General features: G+C 44.1%; 1 protein-coding gene across 1 annotated transcript in view; it reads right to left on the bottom strand.

The window, feature by feature from the left end:
- Window positions 1-12,887, bottom strand: part of LOC137379810 (lipoxygenase homology domain-containing protein 1-like) — a 302,018-nt gene that overhangs the window by 58,453 nt on the left and 230,678 nt on the right. The window contains exons 22-25 of the mRNA XM_068051579.1: window positions 12,050-12,198; window positions 11,055-11,159; window positions 6,143-6,271; window positions 316-480 (exon numbers count right to left, since the gene is read on the bottom strand). Of these exons, the coding sequence (XP_067907680.1) occupies window positions 316-480; window positions 6,143-6,271; window positions 11,055-11,159; window positions 12,050-12,198 (548 nt within the window). The remainder of the gene's footprint in view (window positions 1-315; window positions 481-6,142; window positions 6,272-11,054; window positions 11,160-12,049; window positions 12,199-12,887) is intronic.

Raw genomic sequence — 12,887 nt, forward strand, 5'->3', positions numbered from 1 at the left:
ATAAGTTTTTGATCTGCCTCGGGAGGGAAAAGGAACTGTAAAGAGAATGAAAGTCATGGAAGAGGGAAAACTATGGGATTTGTGACTAATCTGATTAGGGTAAACTCCTTCCAATTGACTTTCAAAGTATGGAGTTCCTATGGACAAAACCACTTCCCATTTATTCCCATAGTACTGAATCTTAATTACTGGAATATTTCCCATCCATTACCAGAAAACTGAATTTAGATGTTCTTTTAACTGAATTGGTTGGAATTGTCTACATTGATCAGAACAGTGATTCCTAGCTCATTTAACCAGCAAGGTGCAACATACATGGAACGTAGTCTTTAGTCTGTAAGTCTGCGGGGAAGAGGTCTCGTACAATGTAGCCATCATCCTCAGCTTTATCCAACCAACGTCCACATGGGAAGCGGAGTACTTGTCCAAGCGATGGGGCATCAATTTCTACCCAATCTAAAAACCAGCCGGCACAGCCTCCTAAAAGAACACATGGCAACATAGGAGTCAGCCTTTCGAGTGTTAAAACTGGAATTGCACTTAAACATATAGAGAGAGGAAATGTTTATGAAGTAGGTTTAAGGTCAAAAGGTTAAGTATAGACAGGGATGAACAAGTAATGAAAGCTATACTATGGAAGCAGTCCTGCTAAATCCATGAACTGACACCTGTGGAGTACGACTGGCAAATCATAATAATATAGTTGATAATTTTGGATTAAATTCTGGAGTTTTTGCTTGATTACCTTGGGATCAGGTAGAAATTTTACAGAATTTTCATTGTTGAAGTTTACATCTTTGTTGAAAAAAATCATAACAGAACAAATTGGACATGGCCTGTTGGAAGACAATGAGGAGAAATGCTTTCATGTCTTGTGTTAAACTTCAAACTGCTAAGCAGCTGGCATTTGGCACTGCCATTTAGGCTTGGAATGTGGCCGGATAATTTTTTGTCCAGGGAATACAGTCCCTTTACATAAAGTTTTGAGAGTGCAGACATCACACTTAGTATGTAATACCAATAATCCATAAGTGAACAACCTTGAAAAAGTATACAAAAGGAGAAAGGAACCAAATTGTGCCCTGTTATTTTGTCAATCTTTAGATTATCTGGTCAGGCTGATGGAATAACAATGAGAGGAGACAAGCAGCTACCAATCTAGAGAAACTGCCTCATTGACAATGATTAGCCTTTAACTGACTGGAGGACCTACTCAAAACAATTTCCCATACAGTGCAGTGGTCTTAACAACATAGGCCAGGCTAAGCATCACAAATATGTTGCAGATTCCAGACCACTTATGAGCAAAGGCACAGGAGATCACCGAGTGGTAAAAATGATCCTATACATCAAGGCCCCAAGATTTCTTGGAAGTTTTATGGGTCTCCAGACTGGTGGAGTTCTCTACAAAGGTGGCAAAGACCCAGCCTTGCATTGGTGGTTAGAATGCTAAGTGAATGGGGGTACACTCCACCACAGTGTATATGGTGGCTCCACCAGTGGGAACCAGGCCAGACTAGTGACCTGGCATCTTGAAAACTTTTAATTAAAAAAAAAACACTTGGTGAGGTTGGGAGAGCAGTGCATGGGCAATGGTCTCCAATGGCAGACCAACAGTTGAGTTTCCACAGACAAGGGTCAGCTGGGTGCAGAGATGGCACTTAAAGTGGTGCTGGTGCCTATTCACTCCATGCTAATTAGGTATCCTCCCACTGAGCATTCAAAGTCCACTGGGGTTGGTGTTGGAGAGCATCATTAGGTGACCTGAGCAATTTCAGGGCTCTAATAAACAAGAACCGATGAAAGAATAAGAGAATGATGGATTAGGCTAATAACTTTAATGTAATTCATGCCCTTGGGTTTGACACTGTTTTCCCCAGAGCTGAATTACTGATGAGTTCTGATGAAAGGTCACAAACCTGAAATGTTAACTCTGTTTCTCTCTCCACAGATGCTGCCAGACCTGCTGAGTATTTCCAGCATTTTCTGTTTATATTTCAGATTTCCAGCATCTGCAATATTTTGTGTTTGGGTTTCTGCATGTTGTCCAGTGACAAATTGTGCCACCAAATTGGTGAGGGAAAATATTGAGTGGTATCCTTTCTGGCCTATGGGATTGACTCAATGACCTGAAATGCCTTTTATGAAACCTTTTATGAAGATCTATGTTGTTTTGTAGCCGTTTAGTTCATTGTAATGGGTTAGTGTCAGCACTTGATTGGAAAACCGAGGCTATAATGTAACATTGTATGGTTTCTGGCTTCACTGGATGTTTGGAAAATCTAAAGTTAGTTGGGGCTGATTTCCTTCCCCCATCCTAATATTTGTTTTCTGCAAATACACAATTTGACCAGTGCTGAACCCTGCTTTTTTCTGGGTTCAGCTCTTTAATGTTGGGCAAGCACTGGACAAAACTAATGCCTTGGATTTATGTACCCTCTCCAAATCCCAAATGGTGGGAAGTAATGTACTGCAGCAGGTCTGTATAGCCCAACCAGAATTTTGGCCTGGTAGCTCTTGTCAGATTCAGCAGCTAAATTGTCTCCACGCACATCGTGCAGCTCCACTCCACTGTATGGAAATACAGATCCAAATAAGGTAAGTGGATCCTGCAGTTTGAATGCACAGCCTTTCAATACCTATTGTTCAGTTTCCATTGGTCGTAGCCCAGCATTATCCTCACAATATTATGTAGTAAGTGTCACATTGGGCTGGATTTTCCCATGGGCTTTGGGACTCTGACGTCGGGACCAAATGAATGTCCCAAGCCTGCACTTGTGGGGAGCGAGGCCAGTGGAGCAATCTTCCTGGAGCGGCCTTCTAAATATCTTCCTCTGTCCTCGCTGCGGGCTCTCAATGCTGCAGGCCCCATCAGAGAGCCGGAGGCTCTGGAGCCTCGGCACCCCTGCTGGGAGAGGTGAGCACTGCTGAGGCAGGTCAGGGACCATGAGGGCTCCTCAAATGGAGGCACCCTCAGAGGTGAACATTTCAAAGAAAATTTCAGATGGGCCAAGTCATTAGGTCCCTCAGATCAGAGGCGAAACTCCTCCACAAGTCTAGAGGTAACAAAGGCAAGGATGAGTTTAAAGGATAAAGGGGCCAGGCACTTAGAATTAGATTAGAATTAGAATTAGAACATTACAGCACAGTACAGGCCCTTCGGTCCTCGATGTTGCGCCGACCTGTGAAACCATCTGACCTACACCATTCCATTTTCATCCATATGTCTATCCAATGACCACTTAAATGCCCTTAAAGTTGGCGAGTCTACTACTGCTGCAGGCAGGGCGTTCCACGCTCCTACTACTCTCTGAGTAAAGAAACTACCTCTGACATCTGTCCTATATCTATCACCCCTCAACTTAAAGCTATGTCCCCTCATGTTTGCCATCACCATCCGAGGAAAAAGACTCTCACTAACCACCCTATCTAACCCTCTGATTATCTTATATGTCTCTATTAAGTCACCTCTCCTCCTCCTTCTCTCCAACGAAAACAACCTCAAGTCCCTCAGCCTTTCCTCGTAAGACCTTCCCTCCATACCAGGCAACATCCTAGTAAATCTCCTCTGCACCCTTTCCAAAGCTTCCACATCCTTCCTATAATGCGGTGACCAGAACTGCACGCAATACTCCAGGTGCGGTCTCACCAGAGTTTTGTACAGCTGCAGCATGACCTCGTGGCTCCGAAACTCGATCCCCCTACTAATAAAAGCTAACACACCATATGCCTTCTTAACAGCCCTATTAACCTGGGTAGCAACCTTCAGGGATTTATGTACCTGGACACCAAGATCTCTCTGTTCATCTACACTACCAAGAATCTTCCCATTAGCCCAGTACGTTGCATTGCTGTTACTCCTTCCAAAGTGAATCACCTCACACTTTTCCGCATTAAACTCCATTTGCCATCTCTCAGCCCAGCTCTGCAGCCTATCTATGTCCCTCTGTACCCTACAACATCCTTCGGCACTATCCACAACTCCACCGACCTTAGTGTCATCCGCAAATTTACTAACCCACCCTTCTACACCCTCTTCCAGGTCATTTATAAAAATGACAAACAACAGTGGCCCCAAAACAGATCCTTGCGGTACACCACTAGTAACTAAACTCCAGGATGAACATTTGCCATCAACCACCACCCTCTGTCTTCTTTCAGCTAGCCAATTTCTGATCCAAAGCTCTAAATCACCTTCAACCCCATACTTACGTATTTTCTGCAACAGCCTACCGTGGGGAACCTTATCAAACGCCTTACTGAAATCCATATACACCACATCCACTGCTTTACCCTCATCCACCTGTTTGGTCACCTTCTCGAAAAACTCAATAAGGTTTGTGAGGCACGACCTACCCTTCACAAAACCGTGCTGACTATCGCTAATGAACTTATTCTTTTCTAGATGATTATAAATCCTGTCTCTTATAACCTTTTCCAACATTTTACCCACAACCGAAGTAAGGCTCACAGGTCTATAATTACCAGGGCTGTCTCTACTCCCCTTCTTGAACAAGGGGACAACATTTGCTATCCTCCAGTCTTCTGGCACTATTCCTGTCGACAATGACGACATAAAGATCAAGGACAAAGGCTCTGCAATCTCCTCCCTAGCTTCCCAGAGAATCCTAAGATAAATCCCATCTAGCCCAGGGGACTTATCTATTTTCACACTTTCCAAAATTGCTAACACCTCCTCCTTGTGAACCTCAATCCCATCTAGCCTAGTAGCCTGAATCTCAGTATTCTCCTTGACAACATTTTCTTCCTCTACTGTAAATACTGACGCAAAATATTCATTTAACACTTCCCCTATCTCCTCTGATTCCACACACAACTTCCCACTACTATCCTTGATTGGCCCTAATCTAACTCTATTCATTCTTTTATTCCTGATATACCTATAGAAAGCCTTAGGGTTTTCCCTGATCCTATCCGCCAATGACTTCTCGTGTCCTCTCCTTGCTCTTCTTAGCTCTCCCTTTAGATCCTTCCTGGCTAGCTTGTAACTCTCAAGCGCCCTAACTGAGCCTTCACGTCTCATCCTAACATAAGCCTTCTTCTTCCTCTTGACAAGCGCTTCAACTTCTTTAGTAAACCACGGCTCCCTCGCTCGCCAACTTCCTCCCTGCCTGACAGGTACATACTTATCAAGGACACGCAGTAGCTGCTCCTTGAATAAGCTCCACATTTCGATTGTTCCCATCCCCTGCAGTTTCCTTCCCCATCCTACGCATCCTAAATCTTGCCTAATCGCATCATAATTTCCTTTCCCCCAGCTATAATTCTTGCACTGCGGTATATACCTGCCCCTGCCCATCGCTAAGGTAAACCTAACCGAATTATGATCACTATCACCAAAGTGCTCACCTACATCTAAATCTAACACCTGGCCGGGTTCATTACCCAGTACCAAATCCAATGTGGCATCGCCCCTGGTTGGCCTGTCTACATACTGTGTCAGAAAACCCTCCTGCACACACTGGACAAAAACTGACCCATCTAAAGTACTCGAACTATAGTATTTCCAGTCAATATTTGGAAAGTTAAAGTCCCCCCTAACAACTACCCTGTTACTCTCGCCCCTGTCGAGAATCATCTTCGCTATCCTTTCCTCTACATCTCTGGAACTATTCGGAGGTCTATAAAAGACTCCCAACAGGATGACCTCACCTCTCCTGTTTCTAACCTTGGCCCATACTACCTCAGTAGACGAGTCCTCAAACGTCCTTTCTGTCGCTGTAATACTCTCCTTGATTAACAATGCCACACACCCCCCCCTCTTTTACCATCTTCTCTGTTCTTCCTGAAACATCTAAATCCCGGGACCTGCAACATCCATTCCTGCCCCTGCTCTACCCATGTCTCCGAAATGGCCACTACATCGAGATCCCAGGTACCAACCCATGCTGCAAGCTCACCCACCTTATTCCGGATGCTCCGATAGGGCAGATTGTGCATAGCCTGTGGAAGGATATGTCGAATGGTCTTTTCTTGTTTTATACTTTCTTACATGCTAAGTTGAGAATAAAACCCTAATTGTTGACTTGATGTGAACAGGTGTTGCAGGTTCTATTACTCCTCTGTGCCACTGAGTCTCTAAGTGTTTCCTGTGCCAAGAGGAATGGATATCAGGACTTACCACGGTTATCATGCCCGATTCGGATTTTTTTCAGTGCTCCAATATCCACAGCCTCTATCGTAAACTCATCAATATTTCCTTTTTCAAACTTATTTTTGTGAGTTTTCGATGCTTTGAGGTTGACAATCCCTAAATTAGAGAAAAGAAAAATCTGTTAAAAAATCTAGGGATATGTTTTCTGCTGCGAGAAGAGGTCAGGGATGGTAGCGTAGTTGTTTAGAGGCATGGACTAATAACCCACAGAAAGAGTTCAAATCCCACCAAGGCAGTTTATGATGTTTTGATGAGGTAACAGAATGTGTGGATCAGGGCAGTGTAGCTGATGTTGTGTACATGGACTTTCAAAAGGTGTTTGATAAAATATTAGTCTTGATAGTAACTTGAAGTCCATGGGATAAAAGAGGCAGTCACAGCATGGATACAAAATAGGCAATGAACAGAAGGCAGAGAGTAGTGGTGAATGGCTGTTTTTTGGACTGTGGGGAGGTATACAGTGGAGTTCCTCAAGGTTCAGTACTAGGACCACTGCTGATTTTGATGTACATTAATGACTTGGATAAAAGCAAAATACTGCGGATGCTGGAAATCTGAAATAAAAACAAGAAATGCTGGAATCACTCAGCAGGTCTGGCAGCATCTGTGGAAAGAGAAGCAGAGTTAATGTTTCGGGTCAGTTCCGATGAAGGGTCACTGACCCGAAACATTAACTCTGCTTCTCTTTCCACAGATGCTGCCAGACCTGCTGAGTGATTCCAGCATTTCTTGTTTTTATTAATGACTTGGACTTGGGGATACAGGGCACAATATTGAAATTTGAAGATGACAATGAGCTTTTGAGTGTAGCAAACAGTAAGCAAAATAATAATAGCCTCCAAGAGGACATAGACAGGCTGGTGGAATGCGCAGATACATGGCAGATGAAATTCAATGCAGAAAAGTGTGAGGTGATACATTTTGGTCGGAAGGATGAGGAGAGACAATACATGCTAACTGGCGCAATTTTAAAAAGGGTTCCAGAAAAGATAGACACAGCATGTTTGTGAACAAATCTATGAAGGTGGCAGGAGAGGTAAACAAAGCAGTTAATAAAGTGTATGGCATCCTGGACTTTATAAATAGAGACATAGAGTACAAAAGCCAGGAAGTTGTGCTAAACCTATATAAAACACGAGCTGGAGTATTGTGTCCAATTATAGGCATCACACTTTAGAAGTGACATGACGGGGGGGATGGTGGGCAGTGGTAATGTCACCGGACTAGTAATTCAAAGACCCAGACTAATACTCTGGGAACATGGGTTCAAATCCCACCATGGCAGCTGGTGGAATTTAAATTCAATAATTTAATAAATTCAATTCATTAAGGAAAATCTGGAATTGAAAAAAAGCAATGTTAACCATGAAACTACCATCAATTGTCGTAAAAACCCATCTGGTTCACTAATGCCCTTGAGGGAATGATATTTGCCGTCCTTACATAGTCTGGCCTACATGTGACTCTGGACCCACAGCAAGGTGGTTGACTCTGAACTGTCTTCTGAAATGGCCTAGCAAGCCATTCAGTTGCACAAAACAGCTACACAAAAGTTGAAAAGGAATAAAACTGGATGTAACACCTGGCATTAACCTAGGCACTGGAAACAACAACAGCAAAGTCCTTCATACTTACACCTGGGGGCTTGTGCTAAAATTGGGAGAGCTGTCCCACAGACTAGTCAAACAACACCCTGACACAGTCATACTCAGGGAAACATACCTTACATCCAGTGTCCCAGACACCACCATCACCATTCCTGGGTATGTCTTGTCCCAGCGGCAGGACAGACCCACCAGAGGTGGTGGTACAGTGGTATACAGTCAGAGAGAGTTGCCCTGCAAGTCCCCAACATTGACTCTGGACCTCATGCAGTCTCATGACATCAGGTCAAACATGGTAAAGGAAACTTCCTGATTACCGCTTACTGCCCTCCCTTGGCTGATGAATCAGTACTCCTCCATGTTGAACACCACTTGGAAGAAGCACTGAGGGTAGCAAGGGCACAGAATGTACTCTGGGTGGGGGATTTCAATGTCCATCATCAAGAGTGGCTTGGTAGCACCACTACTGACCGTGCTCTCAAGGACATAACTGCTAGACTGGATCTGCGGCAGGTGGTGAGGGAACCAACAAGAGGAAAAAACCTACCAGACCTTGTCCTCACCAATCTACCTGTTGCAGATACAGTTTTCCATGACCGTATTGGTAAGAGTAACCACTGCACAATGCTTGGGGAAACCAAGTTCTGTCTTCACACTGAGGATACCATCCATTGTGTTGTGTGGCACTACCACTGGGCTAAATGGGACACATTCAGAACAGATTTGGCAGCTCAAAACTGGGCATCCATGAGGCACTGTGGACTATCAGCAGCAGCAGCATAATTGTATTCAAACACAATCTGTAACCTCATGGCCCGGCATATCTCTCACTCCACCAATACCATCAAACCAGGGGATCAACCCTGTTTCAATGAGAAATGCAGGAGGGTATGCCAGGAACAGCACCAGACATACCTAAAAATGAGGTGTTAACCCTGTGAAGCTACAACACAGGACTACATGCATGCCAAACAATGGAAGCAGCATGTGATAGACAGAGCGAACCCACAGCCAATGGATCAGATCTAAGCTCTGCAGTCCTGCCACATCCAGTCGCGAATGGTGGTGGAAAATTAAAAACAATGACGAGGAGGAGGTGACTCCACAAATATTCCCATCCTCAATGATGGGGGAGACAAGCGCATCAGTGCAAAAGAAAAGGCTGAAGCATTTACAACCATCTTCAGCCAGAAGTGCCGATTGGATGATTCATCTCATCCTCCTCCTAAAGTCCGCAGCTTCACAAATGTCAGTCTTGAGCCATTCTGATTCACTCCATGTGACATCAAGAATTGGCTGAAGGCACTGGATACAGCAAAGGTTATGGGTCCTATCACCATCCCGGCTGCAGTACTGAAGACTTGTGCTCCAGAACTAGCTGTGCCTCTAGCCAAGCTGTTTCAGTACAGCTACAACACTGGCTTCTACCCGACAATGTGGAAAATTACTCAGGTACACAAAAAGCAGGACAAATCCAACCTGGCCAATTCCCGCCCCATCAGTCTACTCTCGATCATCAGCAAAGTGATGGAAGGTGTCATCGACAGTGCTATCAAATGCCACTTAAACACCAATTACATGCTCACCAATGCTCAGTTTGGGTTCCACCAGGGCCACTCAGCCCCTGATCCAATTACAGCCTTGGTTCAAACTTGGGCATAAGAGTTGAACTCCAGTGGTGAGATGAGAGAGATTGCCCTGGATATTGTTACGACTGAGGTGGGGGGGGGGGTACTGTCTTTTCAAGTTCCACTTCTTCAAAGGTCACAACATATATTTACTCAGTTACCGATATGGTCAATCATATACTCTACTCTTTATCCCAGAATAAAATACACCAACCAGTTTTCTTTAATAAACAACAAAATTATCAGTTTATTATAAAACAAGCCTTATCCAGTAATGAAGCAAAGCATTAATACACAGATGGAAAAAGGAAAGTTCCCTTTTTACCCCAGCCACCCTCCCCCCCGCCAACCACACACACACACAAACTGGTTAATCAAAAAATAAGGAGATTTTCTCGGCAGAACTCTTTTACAAAAAAAAAACAAAATACTTTGACCAAATACTTGTTAATTCTTGAAGAAAATGGATGAGCTATATTGTGTCCCAAAATGGTACACAGTCTGGCATCCAAGTATATGTAGATGGGACACTGGGATCTTTTCTGGAGCAGTTCATTTCAGCAGCATCGAGAATTAATCTGGCAAGCTTTCCAGGAGCTCCTCAGCAGAAACGTGGCATTTCACAGAGACAGGAGGAAGGAGGCAAGTTGGGTGCTTCTCTCTTGGCAGCTTTATCTCCAACTGCTTTCAAAAACAGTCTGCACCCCAACTGAATCAAAACAATATCTCAGAAGCAAAATCAAACAGCAAGTCAGAACCTCCTGACCCTCATAAATCGTGACATGTCACTTCTCTGTAAACATCTCCCCCAAGTCACCGAGGTTTCCGCTGTTTATTGAGCTTAAGGCATGTGACTTCCAGTAAAGGTTGTTTTCAACTGGGACCTCAAGTGTCCTTCTGGCGACCTCTTTTAAAAAACAAAGTCCAAGATATATGGAATTACTTCAGTTCTCCAATGAATCCATCTCAATAATTCTAACACATGAAGCCTCAAAAAAAACATAGAAGCACCTTCATAACAATATCAAGGCAGCATTTGACCGAGGAACCCTAACAAAACTGAAGTCAATGGGAATCAAGGGGAAAACACTCCACTGGTTGGAGTCATACCTAGCACAAAGGAAGATAGTTGTGGTTGTTGGAGGCCAATCATCTCAGCCCTAGGACATTGCTGTAGGAGTTCCTCAGGGCGGTGTCCTAGACTCAACCATCTTCAGCTGCTTCATCACGATCTTCCCTCCATCATAAGGTCAGAAGTGGGGATGTTTGCTGATCATTGCATTATGTACAGTACCGTTTGCAACTCCTCAGATACTGGAGCGGTCCATGTCCATGTGACTGGATGACATTCAGGCTTGAGCTGATAGGTGGCAAGTAGTGTGTACCATCTACAAGATGCACTGCAGCAACTCACCACACTTCCTTCGACAGCACATTCTAAACCTTCAACCTCCTCCACTTAGAAGGACAAGGGGAGTACACACATGGGAACACCACTACCAGCTGCAAGTTCCCCTCTAAGTCACACACCATTCTAGAGTCTTATGCTTCAGCAAGACTAAATACTGGACATTGGGCACATAGCTATGGTTCTTTCTTAGGATTCTTTCTTAAATTTATCCAATTGAAGTGTAGGAGCCTTCTTACCTGTATCATCCTTCTCACCGAAGAGGATGACGAACACATTGGCATCTGTCCCTGCGTTCTTCTTCTCCCCTGTTTTTACCCTTACAGTGTAGGTGGTGGACTGAGCTGTTAGGAACAAAATGGTTCTGGTTCGTTATTGGGCTGTGTCTAATTTCAATGACCTTTACTGAAATCAAACAGGCTTTGGCAGCAACTGGATTCCTGGCTGGGTCAATGTCCATCTCCTCCATTGAGGTTTACTGTTGAAACAAAGACCCTGCATTTATATGGCACCTTTCACATCCTTAAGACATTCCAAAGCACCTCTTCACCAATAAAGTACTTTTGAAGTGTAGCCATTTATAGGAAAACATAGCAGCCAATGTGCACATAGCAATGTCCCATAAACAACTGCAAGGTAAATGACCAGGCAGTCTGTTCAGTCTTGTTAGTGGAGGAATAAATGTTGGGCCATACACCAGGGAAGATCTCCTGCTCTTGCTTTGAAGAGTGCCATGTGATTCTATTATTGTCAGTTTAACATCTCAATGCAGCACTCCCCCAGTATTGCACTGAAGTGCCAACCAAATTATGGACTCAAGTTCCTGAAGTGGGGCTTAAACCCACAACCTTCAGCCTACCACTCAGCCAAAGCTGAAACTTTGGTACTTAAGGGGTACCTAAGTAAGATACAGAGGCAGCAGAATTTGTGAAAAAATATGGGCTGGATTTTAAGAGGGGGTGGGGGGTGGGGTGGGGGTGTTGCCACGGATCCTTGCCATGGATCCTTGCCGCGGCTGGGCGGATCGGGCTGGGCCCTCCTGGCGTCGGCCTCCGTGGTGGGCCTCTGCCGGAACAATCTTCCGGCTCCCCGCCATGGAGCCCGATGTCGTGGGCTTGGTAAAATCCAGCCCTATATGTTGCGCTAGAAAATATGCCCCTGGTGTGAACACAAATGCATGACATTATTTGTGAAGCTGGAAAAAGGACTTGTTTTTTGCAGCAACTTTTTTCACCTTTTTGTTCAAGTCCTAGTGTTGCCTGAGATTGCTGGTCTCTGTTCAAATCTTTCTTCAGGAATGCCTCATTCACAGGAACGAGCTCTCTTGCTACCTGGCCATCATCCTCATCAACAGCTAACCATCGCTCACAAGGGAAGAAATACCTGGTGAAATAGAACAGTGAATTATTCCTAAAAGTTATGGCATCAATTGTAAGGCCTGTAATAAGGAACTCATTACTGACTTCCACCTGACAATGCCTTACCATCCCCATGATAGTTTCAAATAATGTGTGCATTAAAAAGGAAGTCCATATTACTGCAATTTTCCCATCAACTTTTATGAAGGTTGTTATTAAGTCAGATACTTGTACTTTTATTGGCTTTTTATTGTCATGGATCGGCACAGCTTAAGCCTTACCCAAGTGAGTGTTGATACTCACTGACTATCCCTGTTTAATTTAATGTGCCCAAAGCACCATCATTAATTTGGGAGTGGATATCCATCAGAAAATGATGCATTACTGTTGGCCAAGAAACATTAGAAAACCAGTAGGTAATGCTAGGATGCAGATTATGTAGGGTAGCCCTGGTGGCTATGGTACACATAAGCATAGAAACTTAGAAAATAGGAGCAGGAGTAGGCCATTCGGCCCTTCAAGCCTGCTCTGCCATTCATTATGATCATGGCTGATCATCCAACTCAGTAACCTGTTCCGAAGAAGGGTCAGTGACCCGAAACGTTAACTCTGCTTCTCTTTTCACAGATGCTGCCAGACCTGCTGAGTGATTCCAGCATTTCTTGTTTTTATTTCAGTAACCTGTTCCTGCTTTCACCCCATATCCTTTGATGC

This window comes from Heterodontus francisci, chromosome 1 (assembly GCF_036365525.1).
Source record: "Heterodontus francisci isolate sHetFra1 chromosome 1, sHetFra1.hap1, whole genome shotgun sequence".
Lineage (NCBI taxonomy): Eukaryota > Metazoa > Chordata > Chondrichthyes > Heterodontiformes > Heterodontidae > Heterodontus > Heterodontus francisci.